The 16,025-nt window shown below is 37.7% G+C and overlaps 1 protein-coding gene across 26 annotated transcripts in view; it reads left to right on the forward strand.

Annotated features, from left to right (window-relative positions):
• Positions 1 to 958: 958 nt before the first annotated feature.
• KLHL9 (kelch like family member 9) overlaps positions 959 to 16,025 on the forward strand; it is a 46,469-nt gene continuing 31,402 nt past the window's right edge. For 16 of the 26 annotated variants that reach the window (XM_073806078.1, XM_073806080.1, XM_073806077.1 and 13 more), the window contains exons 1-4: positions 959 to 3,463; positions 6,539 to 6,642; positions 13,403 to 13,448; positions 15,720 to 15,766. In XM_073806078.1, coding sequence (XP_073662179.1) covers positions 1,508 to 3,361 — 1,854 coding nt within the window. In that variant the 5' untranslated portion in view covers positions 959 to 1,507 and the 3' untranslated portion in view covers positions 3,362 to 3,463; positions 6,539 to 6,642; positions 13,403 to 13,448; positions 15,720 to 15,766. Of the gene's footprint in view, positions 3,464 to 6,538; positions 6,643 to 11,349; positions 11,528 to 13,402; positions 13,449 to 14,334; positions 14,382 to 15,719; positions 15,767 to 16,025 lie in introns of those variants that run through there. The other 10 variants (XM_073806083.1, XM_033858028.2, XM_033858033.2 and 7 more) reach the window with 6 other exon arrangements.

A 16,025-nucleotide genomic window follows, 5' to 3' on the forward strand; every position in this document is an offset into this window, starting at 1 on the left:
CAAAATATCCATAAAGGGAAAAGATCAGTAGCAGGGAAATACACACTCAAACATTGCTGGTGACAGTATTTTGGAAAAAAAAAATTGTCTTCAATCAGCATTCTGCCCTTAGGATTTATCCAAAAACAGGTAAAGTTTTGTGCTCAGATTTTATAAAACAGTGGAGAACAAGAAAGTATATATTCAGGAACAAATGATGGGCAAGGGAACTATAGTATGTGTAGTTATGAGACAATTGTGTATCCATTTAAAAATTTGTGAGTAGAAAACAAAAGCACGAAAAATTTACTGATGATGGAATTCCATTGAGTGGCAAAAATTCAGGCTAAATTACTTACATAGCATAGTCACAATTTGGTATTTTAAAAGAGGCAAATGACATGTTTTAAATGATTAAAATTTGAAACTATGAACCAAAGTTATAACTGAAGTATCTATTAAATTGTGTGGGATGTTTTTTTTTTTTTTTTGGGCTGCGTGGCTCGTGGGATCTTGGTTTCCGGATCAGGGATTGAACCCGGGCCACAGCAGTGAAAGCGCCGAGTCCTAACCACTAGACCACCAGGGCATTCCCCTGTGGGATAAGAATTTTAAAGTTTTTTTAATAGAGAAAAAACTTTAAGCATTTTCCCCCATGCTGCCTTTCAATTTCTACAAAAGCCGCATTTCATTGTCACTCAGAAGTAACAAAAGGAAGAAGCCAGGAAGTGTAAATCTCAAAGTATGCATTTAGGGGGACAGCTCAGCTGCCGTGAAAGGTTTAGGTCAAGCATAATATACATGCACCCATTCCAGCCCATTTAATGCCACATACAAAGTACCCCAAGAGGCCCCGCGGGCCCATCCTGCACAGCCCCGCCTTGCCCAAACCCCGCCCTTCCAGTCCCCCGCCCACTTCCTCCCATCCCCCACACGACCGCCCACTGGCGAGGTCAGGCGGCCGCGCAGCCGCAGTAGCTGCCACGGCCGCTCCTAGCCCGGGGGATCCTGGGAGCAGGCCTTTCCGGAAGGACCGGTTCGGCGTCGGGGCCTCGGCCCGTGTTGCAGCCCAGTGTTCCAGGCCCTTGCTCCACGACGGGCCCGTAGCCGCGGCGACGCTCTAAGGACAGCGGAGGGCGCGGCGGGCCGCTCGCTGAGGTGCCCGGCTTCGCCGCCGAGCGAACCCCGGGGCCGCAGGACGTGGCGGCACCTCCCCCTTGGCCCGGAGCGGAACTGCGGGAGGAGCGGCAACGCAGGCCGGACGCGGTGAACCGGGTCACTAAACTGCCTTCAGGTGATGAATTATCTACATAATAATCAGATTTGAGGTCCACAGCCCTCTGTGGTCCTGCTATAGAACAATTTTCAGAGAGTGACTGGTGTGTTCTGAGGTGTGCCACAGTGACTGTTTGCCCTTGATAAGGAAAGCAAGCTCTCTTGCTCTTGGGACATCCTCGTTTCCTTTAAAGCTTTCAGGTCATAACCTCTTTGGCCGGCATACATCTTTGTGCAAGAGGAAGGCTTTCACATGAAAGTGTCTCTTGGTAACGGTGAAATGGGCGTCTCCGCCCATTTACAGCCTTGCAAGGCAGGAACCACACGTTTTTTTACCAGCAATACTCACAGTTCGGTGGTTTTGCAAGGCTTTGATCAGCTTAGAATAGAAGGATTGCTTTGTGACGTGACCCTGGTACCAGGTGATGGAGATGAAATCTTCCCTGTTCATAGAGCTATGATGGCGTCTGCTAGTGATTATTTCAAGGCTATGTTCACAGGTGGAATGAAAGAACAAGATTTAATGTGCATTAAGCTTCATGGGGTGAACAAAGTTGGTCTGAAGAAAATAATTGATTTTATTTATACTGCAAAACTTTCTCTTAATATGGACAATCTTCAGGACACACTTGAAGCAGCCAGCTTTTTACAAATTTTACCTGTTTTAGACTTCTGTAAAGTGTTTCTTATTTCAGGAGTCTCTTTAGATAACTGTGTTGAAGTTGGACGAATTGCTAACACCTACAATCTTATAGAGGTAGATAAATATGTCAATAATTTCATCCTGAAGAATTTTCCTGCATTATTGAGTACTGGGGAGTTTCTAAAACTCCCTTTTGAACGGCTTGCCTTTGTGCTTTCTAGCAATAGTCTTAAGCACTGTACTGAACTTGAGCTTTTCAAGGCTGCCTGTCGCTGGCTAAGGTTGGAAGACCCTCGGATGGATTATGCTGCAAAATTAATGAAGAATATTCGATTTCCACTGATGACACCACAGGATCTCATCAATTATGTGCAGACAGTAGATTTCATGAGAACAGACAATACCTGTGTGAATTTGCTTTTGGAAGCTAGCAATTACCAAATGATGCCATATATGCAGCCAGTGATGCAGTCAGATAGAACTGCCATTAGATCTGACTCAACCCATTTGGTTACATTAGGAGGAGTTTTGAGGCAGCAGCTGGTTGTCAGTAAAGAATTACGGATGTATGATGAAAGGGCGCAAGAGTGGAGATCTTTAGCCCCAATGGATGCTCCTCGTTACCAGCATGGCATTGCTGTCATTGGAAACTTTCTTTATGTAGTTGGTGGTCAAAGTAATTATGATACAAAAGGAAAAACTGCCGTTGATACAGTTTTCAGATTTGACCCTCGGTATAATAAGTGGATGCAGGTTGCTTCGTTAAATGAAAAGCGCACATTTTTCCACTTGAGTGCTCTCAAAGGACATTTGTATGCCGTTGGTGGGCGAAGTGCAGCTGGTGAGCTGGCCACGGTAGAATGTTACAATCCGAGAATGAATGAGTGGAGCTATGTTGCAAAAATGAGTGAACCCCACTATGGCCATGCTGGAACAGTGTATGGAGGCTTAATGTATATTTCAGGAGGAATTACTCATGATACTTTCCAAAACGAGCTCATGTGTTTTGACCCTGATACAGACAAATGGACACAGAAGGCTCCAATGACTACAGTCAGAGGTCTGCATTGCATGTGTACAGTTGGAGACAAGCTCTATGTCATTGGTGGCAATCACTTCAGAGGAACAAGTGATTATGATGATGTTCTAAGCTGTGAATACTATTCACCGACCCTTGACCAGTGGACACCAATTGCTGCCATGTTAAGAGGTCAGAGTGATGTCGGAGTTGCCGTCTTTGAAAATAAAATCTATGTCGTAGGTGGATATTCTTGGAATAATCGTTGTATGGTAGAAATTGTCCAGAAATATGACCCAGAAAAGGATGAGTGGCATAAAGTTTTTGACCTTCCAGAGTCACTTGGTGGCATTCGAGCTTGTACTCTCACAGTTTTTCCACCTGAAGAAAACCCTGGGTCACCTTCCAGAGAATCACCTCTTTCAGCACCTTCAGATCATTCTTAGGACCAAGGTGTAAAATACCTTTGCAGTGCATCATGGATGATCCCATACTTCCCCTTCAGTTGTATCTTCCTACATTGATTGGTACAGTTATTAGATAAAAAGGTAATTGATGTTATTTGTATTGCTTGGCTTAGTATGTTTATCAAATGGTTAACAAATGTATTCTGAAAATGTATTCAACATAGCCATTTTAACAAATGTAAAAAGATAAGTAGAAAAATGTTTGTTAGATGTCTTTTTGTGGTGGTGTGTAAGTCAAAGTGTAGGTGATTGTAGTAAATGTATAATTATATTCATTATGCTTCAAAGTTGAAAGTTTTCATCTTTGACTACAAAACATCAAAGGGAGGCTGCCTGCTCTAACCTAAAATAATAAACAAATAAGGTCTTCAAGCCTTATTAGCTGCCTCCCTTTTTTCATAGAGTTTTTGACATAGCTGCCAACTCACCAGATTGTGTGGGTACATTCAGAATATGTGACGATTCTTAGGCAGACCAGAGAAATAATAAATTCAAAAATATTAACTCAAAAAATAGTACAACCCTAAGTCAGGATTTCATATCTTTCTGGGGAGAGGGAGAGAGAAAATACACACACACACACACACACACACACACACACACACACACACAATGTATATGCATGCATACACATAATTTTTAAATCAATTGGCACTTTAGCTATAGTGAAATTGTTTTTAAATTTAAGTTCTTTTCTGCGTAGCAGCTATTTCTATTCAAACGGGAATTCAGTACTAGAGAATAAATGTCTGTGTTGTCTTACTGAATTGATGTAGATAAGAACTACAACATTAAATTGACAACCAAATTTGTCATTTGACTGAATTGTTACTACAGATGAAACTTGTCACTTTTTCTGCTTGTATATTGTTTTCTGTAGAGTTGCCTTTATACAGGTTATTTAGCAAAGTTCAAGTCTCAGAGAATTGCTTCTTCTCAGTAACTTTAGGCTCTGCTACATTCCACCTTTTTGTTCAGTAAAATCTATGAACAAGACAAAGAAAAACATACTGATCAAAGCTATAGGTTTTAAAGTTCAGTCTCCCAACTTAGTCATTCTAACACGACTGTTTGATTTGAGGTGGTTGCCCTGGTGCTGCTCCAGCCCATGTGCATCCTGAGCTTTGTGTGATCTGCCTCAAGGCTGTAATCTGAGCAAGCAGAAGATGTACTGTTTGGCATCAGGTCAGAAAAATGTCTTTTTGGCTATGTCTAAAGGACAGGACCAACTTCAGATTCCCTAAGAAGCCAGCTGTAGAAAGCCTAGGACACTGCTGTCTTGCATGCAGTACTAAAGTAGATCTTCAGCCTCTTCAATACCAAGGGCATCCCTACTGGTTCAGAACCACATGGGGAGATCTTAATGGGACCTTATCCGCAAATGGAATCATAAGAGTCCTCCGAAGTGAGTGATTCTGAAGAATCTGAAGAGTTACTTCCCTGGAATAATTGTCTACCTGAAGAAAAAATTTACATGTATGCATTTACATACATATGTTTATATTTATATCCCTATACTTGGGAGATTGTCATAGTGTAAATCAGGAACAACCTTCTCTTTATTGACAACCTCATAATAAAACTCAGGAACCAAGACAAAAGGAATTGGCTTCAAGGGATCTGAACCTCACTGCCCATACAGGTATTGATTCATTTTAATGCTTTTATGATTTCTGCATTGGCAGAAAATTTCATACTTCCTATTTTTTTTAAATGATTCAATTTTTTATTACTAAAAATAGCACATTTGAGAACATTTAGGAAATAGAAAAAGTAGAAATTGCTAATAACTTTGTACATTGAATAAGCAAGAAATAGCATCCCAATTATTTCCTTAATTATTAATGAAGTTAAATATTTGTGTTTTTTGAGTAGCTGTGTTCCTCTTTAATCGAATGTTAATATCCTTTGCCCTTGTAATACCTATTGGAGTTGCTTCCTTTTTCATATCCAGTTATAGGATCTCTTTATATAATAAATATAATTTAACTGGCATTTGCTTGCATTGACTTTTTTTCTCAATCTGTTAGAGGTTTACAGAGGCAGGGCCGTTTAGTTAATTTTTGAGATCAAATTTGTCCATCTTTTTGCATTTTGACCTTTTGGGTATAATTTTGCTATGGTTCCTTTATTTTTTACATCATTTTGATGTATTACTTTTTTGGTGCTAATTCTGACGTGCTGAGATGGTATTGCCCCATGTCTGCTCTGCATAAGCTTTTCTCTTTCCCTTGTTGAGAAAAGGTTTCTGCCTTCTATTACATTTGACTGTGTTGCTTTGTAATTAACTAAATATTGTTCAGCCAGGTAAGTTAACTGCTCCACCTTTACCCCCTGCCTCCAGCCTCACACATCCCACCTCTCATTCTTTTACTGTATAACTTTCTGCAATTGACAGGACTCTTGATAATCATAAAACAGCTGACTGGTGTTATGCTAATTAAATCTAATTAAATCTGGAATTCCTTCCTTACAGATAAAGAAATTTGAGGTGACTAAAATGATTGGAAAGATATCTTTATTTTACAAGCTGATAGTTTTTTTTACAGAACATTTAGAAAAATATTTAAAAGAGGATAAAAGCTGCAAGCATGTAAAGCATTCTGTTAACATTTTATTTCTTGTTTTAGTTTTTCTGATAGTTTCAAAAATAAGCTTTTGTTAAGTTTCCTGATTATAAAAATAATTCCTATTACAGTAAGTACAGGAAAATGAAAGTGAACAGAGGGTGTAAATTATCAGTGATTCCACATGTCAAAAGTAACATGTTAATACTAGGTATATTATGAATTTATATATGTACAGACATTTGTCAAATACTTTGCAAATATGTCAGAACTTAAGCTAAAATCTGGATGATAAAAGGAAGTAAGTTCAATTTCCAAAGGCACACACTACTTTCATTATGGCTTTCTCCAAGTTTTCTAAAATCTGTATGTATTAGAAAATAATATGTAAGGTGCTTTTTTCCTAATTATCAAATGCATGTGCATTAAGAAAAACATTCCATTTTAAAACCAGATAAAAATCCATATTTAATTTTTTTCCCACTTGCCAAGAGTAGTATTTCTGTAGATTACCTGCAAAGCAAACATATTTAATCATGTTCAAATTTTTCTGGTTTGTAATTAAAATTATCTTGTTCTGATTATAAAGACAAAATATACTCCTACAGAAAATTTCATTCAAAACTACAGAAGCATACTATCAGAAGTAAAACCAACGTTCTATCCGCAGCTCAACGATTGAAAGACCTTAGGGTAAGTTAACCTAAGCTTCATTTTCTCATTTGTCTATGGGATTGGTGGTGGGCATTAATAATTGTTATCTATATCAGAATTGGAAGGAGATAATATTATAAAGTGATTAGCATAAAACATACACAGAGAAGCATTTAGTAAGATATTTGTTACTGTCATTGTATTGCATAATTTTTTACTTTAGTTTTGTCTTAATGATTTTCACAAGTTCTTTTATTTGAAAGTGTTAAATGTCTATACAGTATTTCACCCATGAATGTGCCTTCATATTTTTTTTCCATTTCCCTATGGTTATATATTTAAATATCTACCCCCAATTTTTTATCATAAATTAAGCAAATTTAATATTCTTCCAAAAAATTTTCTCTCTTATTACCCTGTGATAAGTTCTAAGTAAAATCTGAGTCAAATAGTGTAGGCTTTTTTAGGCTTTTGAAAAATATTTCCAGGATTGTGACTGCGTTTCCACCAGAATGTGTTTAGTGACTATTTCAAAGGCAATCTTGGCAGTTCCAGTTATCTTACTGTTTGGATTTATATTTCTTTAATTATTGGAAACACTGAATTTTTTGCTTATTGAGCATGTGCATTTTTTCATATGTGAATCATTTGTTCCTGTCTATTATTTTAAGTATCCTATTAGCTACAAAGACTTTTTTCCTCAATTTATGTCATTTTTGGGGGGGGGGGGGGCTGGGCTATTCAATTTTTAAAAATTCAGATATAATGATATTTGTTTCAGGCATACAACATAATGATTCTATGTATATATTATGAAATGATAAGTCTAATTAACTTCCATTACCACACATAGTTAATACAATTTTTTTCTTGTGATGAGAACGTTTAAGATCTACTCTTAGCAACTTTCAAATATACAATACAGTATTATTGATAGTCACCATGCTGAACATTATATCCCCAGGACTTATTTGTACCTTTTGACCACCTTGACACATTCAGTTTAATAGTCAAATATGTCTGTCTTTTATTGCATTTTGACCTTTTGGTGATAATTTTTTTTACATAGTACGGATGTCACGTTCCTTGTCCTCTATTGCTTTGTCAGTGCTTATTCTTAACGTGCTAAGGTAGCATTTACTGCTTGTCTCTTGTTCAGATAGCTTTTCTTTTTTCTGGTTGAAATGAAGATGAATTTTTAAAATAAATTTATGAAAATTCCTTTTATATTAAGACTATTAATCTATCTTTACAGCAAGTATTTTCCCATCTTTCTTTGAGTGCATGTCTTAACATACAAGGTATTTTTTTTTTTTTTTTTTTTTTTTTTGCGGTACGTGGGCCTCTCACTGCTGTGGCCTCTCCCGTTGTGGAGCACAGGCTCAGCGGCCATGGCTCATGGGCCTAGCCACTCTGCGGCACGTGGGATCTTCCCAGGCCGGGGCACGAACCCGTGTCCCCTGCATCGGCAGGCGGACTCCCAACCACTGCACCACCAGGGAAGCCCCCAAGGTATTTTTTGTAATGTAGTGAAATTAGTTTTTCCTTTGTCATTTTTTTAATGCTGTCTTGCACAACTTCCCCCCATCATGTGAAGGTGTAATTACCCTGGTATTTTATGTTATTGTTATGGATACAGCTTTTTACTAGTATTCTGTTTCCAAGTTATTATCCACTTGTTCCATCACAACTTTTTGAATAATCTTTACTTTCTCACTGAATTTTTATGCTTTGTAAACATCATGTAATAAAGGTCTTATTTATAATATGGGCAAACTAGGGTCTTTTTCTTCAGTTATAATGATATTTTATTCAAGTTGTCCTTGGCATGTAGATTGCTGTTTTGAATGGCGTTTTGTTTTCACATTATATTTCAAACTATTGCAGTAGTAGGAAATACATGATTTTACCATGTTTTTGTTATTACTCTCATTGATTCTTAACATTTTGAGGGGATTTTGGGGGATTCTCTTTTTTTACCTTAGAGAGTCATGTTATCTGCATAGTATAAAAACCTTGTTTCATATTATTTGTATCATAATTTAAAGCATTGGTTAATACTTCCAGCAGATTATAGTTGTAACACGAGGCATTGTGCCTTGTAGGTAATTTTAATAGGGATAATTCTAGAATTAGAATTTTAAATTCCTTTGTTAAAGAGAGGTATTCTTTATTTTTTTTAATTAAAAACAATTTTTTTTATTGGGGTATAGTTGCTTTACAATGTTGTTAGTTTCCACCGTACAGTGGAGTTCCCTGTGTTATGTATATAGCAGGTTCTTATTAGTTATCTATTTTATACATATTAGTGTATATATGTCAAGCCCCATCTCCCAATTCATCCCCTCCCACCCCACCCCCCACTTTCCCCTCTTGGTGTCCATATGTTTGTTCTCTGTATCTGTCTCTATTTCTGCCTTGCAAACCAACTCATCTGTACCATTTTTCTAGATTCCACATACGTGTGTTAATAATTTTTGGCTGTGTTGTGTCTTTGTTGCTGTGCATGGGCTTTCTCTAGTTGCGGCGAGCAGGGGCTGCTCTTCATTGTGGACTCAGTAGTTGCAGCGCGTGGGCTCTAGAGTGCAGGCTTGGTAGTTGTGGTGCACGGGCTTAGTTGCTCTGTGGCATGTGGGATCTTACCGGACCGGGGATCAAACCCGTGTCCCCTGCATTGGCAGGCAGATTCTTAAACACTGCACCACCAGGGAAATTTCCATACTTTTAAAAATGAATGTTTTGGAATTTCTCCCCCGATTTTGATACCTAATCTGTGTTGCTAGTATCCATTTTTAAGCATATATTTGAATGGCAGAATGATGGTTGAAAAAAGACTTAGATATTCACTAAAGATGATTGCATACACTACAGAACTGCTTAAGTTGTGGTCCTTAACTAAATGCACTAATAATAGATAGTTCCTCTATTTTCTTGGTAACAGTCTCTGAACAACTACTTTCTAGGGGTTGATGTTATTCTGCCACCTACTGGTTGTAAGTCAAAATCCTTAGTTAGATGGATTACAAAAAATGTAGGCTTTTTAAAAAAACAGTAATGACAGAAACCAGCAGAAGTTTTTATTGTGTATGTGAAAGTTCTGTCTTCAGGTGATACTCAAATAAATGAATACAAAATCCCTATGGTAACTCTTAGTGTATAGAGAGGGTCAGATATTCAGAGAAAAAAAATTTTTCCTGTGGTTCCATTAAAGAAATTTTTTAAATTGAAATACAGTTGATGTGTAATATTATATAAGGTGTACAGTATAGTGATTTATAGTTTTAAATGTTATACTCAATTTAGTTATTATAAAATATTGGCTATATTCCCTGTGTTGTACAATATATCCTTGTAGCTTACTTTATACGTAATAGTTTGTACCTCTTAATCTCCTATCCCTTGTATTGCCCCTTCCCCCTTCCCTCTCCCCACTGGTAACCATTAGTTTGTTTTCTATATATGTGAGTCTGCTTGTGTTATATTCTCTAGTTTGTTGTGGTTTTTAGATTCCACACGTAAGTAATACAGTATTTGTCTTTGTCTGACTTATTTCATTTAGTGTAATACCGTCCAAGTCCGTCCATGTTGCTACCAATGGCAAAATTTCATTCTTTTTTTTGGCTGAGAGGTATTCCATTGTATATAGATACCACGTCTTTATCCATTTACTTCTGTATATTGGCAATTGTAAATAATGCTGCTATGAACATTGGGGTGCATGTATCTTTTTAAATTATTTGGTTGCATCTTAGTTGCAGCATGTGGGATTTTCGTTGCGGCATGTGGGATCTTTGTTGTGGCATGTGGGATCTTTCATTGCAGCGCGTGGAATCTTTCATTGCAGCGCACGGGCTCTTCATTGCGGCGCGCAGGCTCCAGAGCATGCGGGCTCAGTAGTTGTGGCGTGTGGGCTCTAGAGTGCATGGGCTCAGTAGTTGCGGCATGCAGGCTTAGTTGCCCTGTGGCATGTGGGATCTTAATTCCCTGACCAGGTCTCAAACCCATGTCCCCTGCATTGGAAGGTGGATTCTTAACTACTGGACCACCAGTGAAGTCCCACACGTATCTTTTTGAATCGGTGTTTTTGTTTTTTCTGATATGTGTTGCTGGGTCATATGGTAGTTCTATTTGTAGTTTTTTGAGAAACCTCCGTACTGTTCTCCACAGTGGCTGCACCAATCTACATTCCCACCAACAGTGTACAAGGGTTCCATTTTCTCCACAGCCTCACCAACATTTGTTATTTGTGTTCTTTTTGATGATAGCCATTCTGACAGGGGTGAGGTGACATTTCATCGTGGCTTTGATTTGCATTTCCCTGATGATTAGCAATGTTGAACATCTTTTCCTGTGCCTCTTAGCCATCTGCATTTCCTCTTTGGGAAAATATCTGTTCAGTTCTTCCCATTTTTAATCAGGCTGTTAATTTTTTGATGTTAAGTTGTATGAGCTGTTTATATATGTTAGATATTAACTCCTTATAGGTCATATCATTTGCAAATATCTTCTCCCAATCAATAAATTATCTTTTCATTTTGTTGGTGGTTTCCTTTGCTGTGCAAAATCTTCTCAATTAGGTCACATTTTTTTATTTTTGCTTTTATTTACTTTGTTTTAGGAGACAGATCAAAAAAAAGATTGCTACAATTTATGTCAAAGGGTGTTCTGCCTATGTTTTCCTCTAGGAGTTCTGTGGTATCCAATCTTACATTTAGGTCTTTTTTTTTTTTTTTTTTTTTTTTGCAGTACACGGGCCTCTCACTGTTGTGGCCTCTCCTGTTGCGGATCACAGGCTCCGGACGCACAGGCTCAGCGGCCATGGCTCACAGGCCCAACTGCTCCGCGGCATGTGGGATCTTCCTGGACCGGGGCACGAACCCGCGTCCCCTGCATCAGCAGGCAGACTCTAAACCACTGCGCCACCAGGGAAGCCCCTTACATTTAGCTCTTTAATCCACTTTGAGTTTATTTTTGTATATGGTGTTAGAGGATGTTCTAATTTCATTCTTTTACATGTAGCTGTCCAGTTTTCCCAGCACCACTTATTGAAGAGACTGCCTTTTCTCTATTGTATATTCTTGCCTCCTTTGTCATAGATTAACTGACCATAAATACATCAGTTTATTTCTGGGCTCTATATTTTTCCATTGATCTATGTGTCTGTTTTTGTGCCAGTACATACTGCCTTGATTATTGTAGCTTTGTAATATACCCTGAAGTCAGAGAACATTATTCTTCTAGCTCTATTCTTCTTTCTCAAGATTGTTTTGGCTATTTGGGGTCTTTTGTGTTTCCATACAAATTTTAAAATTATTTGTTCTAGGTTGATGAAAAATGCTCCTGGTATTTTGATAGAGATTGCTTTGAATTGTAGATTGCCTTTGGTAGTTTGGTCATTCTAACTATATTAATTCTTCCAGTCCATTCTTCCAGAAATACACGGTATTTCTTTCCATCTGTGATGTCTTCAATTTCTTTCATAAGTGTCTTACAGTTTCTGAGTACAGGTCTTTTACCTCCTTAGCTAGGTTTATTCCTAGGTATTTTATTTGTTTTGGTATGATGGTGAATGGGATTGTTTACTTAATTTATTGTTCTGATAGTTCGTTGTTAGTATACAGAAATGTAAGAGATTTCTGTATATTAATTTTGTATCCTGCAACTTTACCGAATTCACTGACTAGCTCTAGTAGTTTTCTGATGGCATCTTTAGGATTTTCTGTGAATAGTATCATGTCATCTGCCAATAGTGACAGTTTTTCTTCTTTTCCAATTCAGATTCCTTTTATTTCTTTTTCCTTTCTGGACTTTTCTAGGACTTCCAAGACTATGTTGAATAAAAGTGGCAAGAGTGGGCATCCTTGTCTTTTTCCTGATCTTAGAGGAAATGCGTTCAACTTCTCACTGAATATGTTAGCTGTGGGCTTGTCATATATAGCCTCTATTACCTTATGTTCCCTTTATGTCCACTTTCTAGAGTTTTATCATAAATGGATGTTGAATTTTGTCAAAAGCTTTTTCTGCATCTACTGAGATGATCATATGGTTTTTATTCTTCAGTTTTAATGTGCTGTATCATGTATCACATTGATTTGTGGATATTGAAAAGTCCTTGCATCCCTGGGATAAATCCTACTTGACCATGATATATGATCCTTTTACTGTATTGTTGGATTCAGTTTGCTAATATTTTTTTGAGTATTTTTGCAACTATCTTCATCGGTGATACTGGCCTGTAATTTTGTGTGTGTGTGTGTGGTATCTTTGGTTTTGGTTTCAGGGTGATGCTGGCCTCATAAAATGAGTATGGAAGTGTTCCTTCCTCTGCAATTTTTGGGACTAATTTGAGGACAGGTGTTAATCCTTCTTTAAATGTTTGGTACAGTTCACCTGTGAAGCCATCTGGTCCTGGACTTTGTTGGGGGTTTTTCAAATTATTGATTCAGTATCACTATTGGTAATTGGTCTGTTCACATTTTCTATTTCTTCCTGATTTGGTCTTGGGAGATGGTACCTTTCTAAGATTTGTCCATTTTACTGGCATATAGTTTTGTAGTAGTCTTTTAGGATCCTTTGTATTTCTGTGATCTGGGTTGTAACGTCCCCTTTTTCATTTCTGAGTTTATTGATTTGGGCCCTCTCCCCTTTTTTCTTGATGAGCCTAGCTAAAGTTTTTCAATTTTATTTATCTTTTCAAAGAACCAACTCAGTTTCATTGACCTTTGTTTTTTAGTCTGTATTTCTGCTCTGATCTTTCTTTTCTTCTACTAACTTTGGGTTTTGTTTGTTTTTTCTCTAGTTCCTTTAGGTGTAAAGAAAGATTGAGACTTTCCTAGTTTCCTGAGGTAAGTTTGTATCACTATAAACTTTCCTCTTAGAACTGCTTTTGCTACATCTTGTAGATTTTGGATTGCATTGTTTTCATTTTCAGTTGCCTTTAAGTATTTTTTGATTTCCTCTTTGATTTCTGCAGTGATCCATTGGTTGTTTAGCAGCATATTGTTTAGCTTCCACATGTTTGTGTTTTTTTGCACAAAACACAACTTTGTAGTTGACCTGTAGTCTCATAGTGTTGTGGTCAGAAAAGATGCTTGATATGATTTCAGTTTTAAATTTACTGAGGTTTGTTTTGTGCCCTAGCATGTGATCTATACTGGAGAATGGTCCACGTGCACTTGAAAAGAATGTGTATTCTGCTACTTTCGAATGGAATCCTCTCTATATATATCAATTAAGCCCATCTGCTCTAATATGTCACTTAAGACCAGTGTTTCCTTATTGATTTTCTGTCTGGATGATCTGTCCATTGATGTAAATGGGGTTTTAAAGTCCCCTACTATTATTGTGTTACCATCAACTTCTTTTATGTCTGTTAATGTGTGTCATACATGTATATAGGTGCTCCTATGTTGGATGCATATATAGTTACAATTATAATTTATTCTTGGATTGATCCCTTGATCATTATGTAGTGTCCTTCTTTGTCCCTTGTGACAGTCTGTTTTAAAGTCTATTTTGTCTGATAAGTATTGCTACTATGGCTTTCTTTTGACTTCCATTTGTGTGGAATACCTTTATCCATCCTCTCACCTTCACTCTGTGTCTCTAAATCTGTAGTCTCCTGTAGGCAGTGTGTGTGTGTGTGTGTGTGTGTGTGTGTGTGTGTGTGTGTGTGTGTGTGTGTGTGTACACACACACACACACACCTGCCTTATTCTTGTGTCCCTTCAGCCACTCTGTGTCTTCTGATTGGAGCATTTAGTCCATTTGCATTTAAGGTAATTATCAACATGATATTCTTATTGCCATTTTGTTAATTGTTTAGGGGTTGTTTTTGTAGGTCTTTTTTCCCCTTTTCTTTTGTTCTCATGATTTGATGGCTATCTTTAATGTTGTTTGGTTTTCCTTTGTGTGTGCATTATAGATTTTTGGTTTTTGGTTCCCATGAGGTTTTTATATAGCAATCTGTATATCTCACTCACACACACACACACACACACACACACACACACACACACACACACGCGATTAAGTTGCTGGTCTCTTAATTTCAAATGCATTGTACTTTCCTCCCCTCACAATTACTGATTTTGATATATTTTACATATAATTGTTTTGTGTATCCCCTAACTGCTTATTGTGGATATAGACGATTTGATTACTTTTGTCTTTTAAGCTTCCTACTAGCTTTGTGCTTGGATGATTTCCTACCTTTACTGTATGTTTGCCTTTACTGGTGAGCTTTTCATTCCATAATTTTGTTTCTAGTTGTCACTTTTTTTTTTTGCCTAGAAAAGTTCCTTTATCATTTGTAAAGCTGGTTTGGTGGTGCTGTACTCTTTTAGCTTTTGCCTGTACATGAAGCTTTTGATTTTGCCACCAAATCTGAAGGAGAGCCTTGCTAGATAGAGTATTCTTGGCTGGATACACCCTCCTCAAGTACCATAGCAAAGGTTTTTCCTCTAGAGCCTTGCTAGATATTCTTGGCTGCAAACACCCTCCTCAAGTACCATAGCAAAGGTTTTTCCCTTTCATAATTTTAAATATATTGTGCCACTCCCTTCTGGCTTGCAGAGTTTCTGCCGAAAAATCACTTGATAGTCTTATGGGGATTCCCTTGTATGTTTGTTGCTTTTCTTTTGCTGCTTTTAATATTCTCTTTAATTTTTCTCATTTTAATTACAATGTGTCTTGGTGTGTTCCTCTTGGGGTTAATCCTCTATGGGACTCTGTGCTTCCTGGACTTGGGTGACTGTTCCCTTTCCCAGGTTAGGGAAGTTTTCAAGTATTATGTCTTCAAATGTGTTTTCAGCTCCTTTCCCCCTCTCTCTTCTCATTCTAGGACCCCTATAATGCAAATATTAGTGTGCTTATTGTAGTCCCAGAGGTATCTGTAACTGTCCTCATTTCTTTTCATTCTTTCTTTCCAGTGGCAGTTATTTACATGACTGTCTTCCAGCTCACTGATTCATTTCTCTGTATCATTTAGTCTGCTGTTGATTCCTTCATATATATTTTTCATTTCAGTAATTGTATTCTTCATATCTGTTTGGTGGTTCTGTATATTTTCTAACTCTGTTAAAAACTTCTAACTTCTTGCTCCATTCTTCTCCCAGGTTCTTTGATCATCTGTACCATCATTACCCTGAATTCTTCTCCTCAGGTAAGTTGTGTATCTCCACTTCCTTCTTCCTTCGTCTGGAACATGTTCCTCAGCAACCTCATTTTGTCTGTTTCCTGACCTTGGAGAAGGGGCCTTCTGTAGGAGATGTCTTATGCATCCCAGCAGCGCACTCCCATCTCATTTCCCATGCTATATGCTCTAGGCATTTCCCCCATGAGGATTGTGTGGGTCTTTCTGTTGTAGTGGGCTGACTATGTGGGAGGTCTGGTAGGCTTCGTTAGCCTGCAGTGTGGTTGGT

This window comes from Tursiops truncatus, chromosome 6 (assembly GCF_011762595.2).
Source record: "Tursiops truncatus isolate mTurTru1 chromosome 6, mTurTru1.mat.Y, whole genome shotgun sequence".
Classification (NCBI taxonomy): Eukaryota; Metazoa; Chordata; class Mammalia; order Artiodactyla; family Delphinidae; genus Tursiops; species Tursiops truncatus.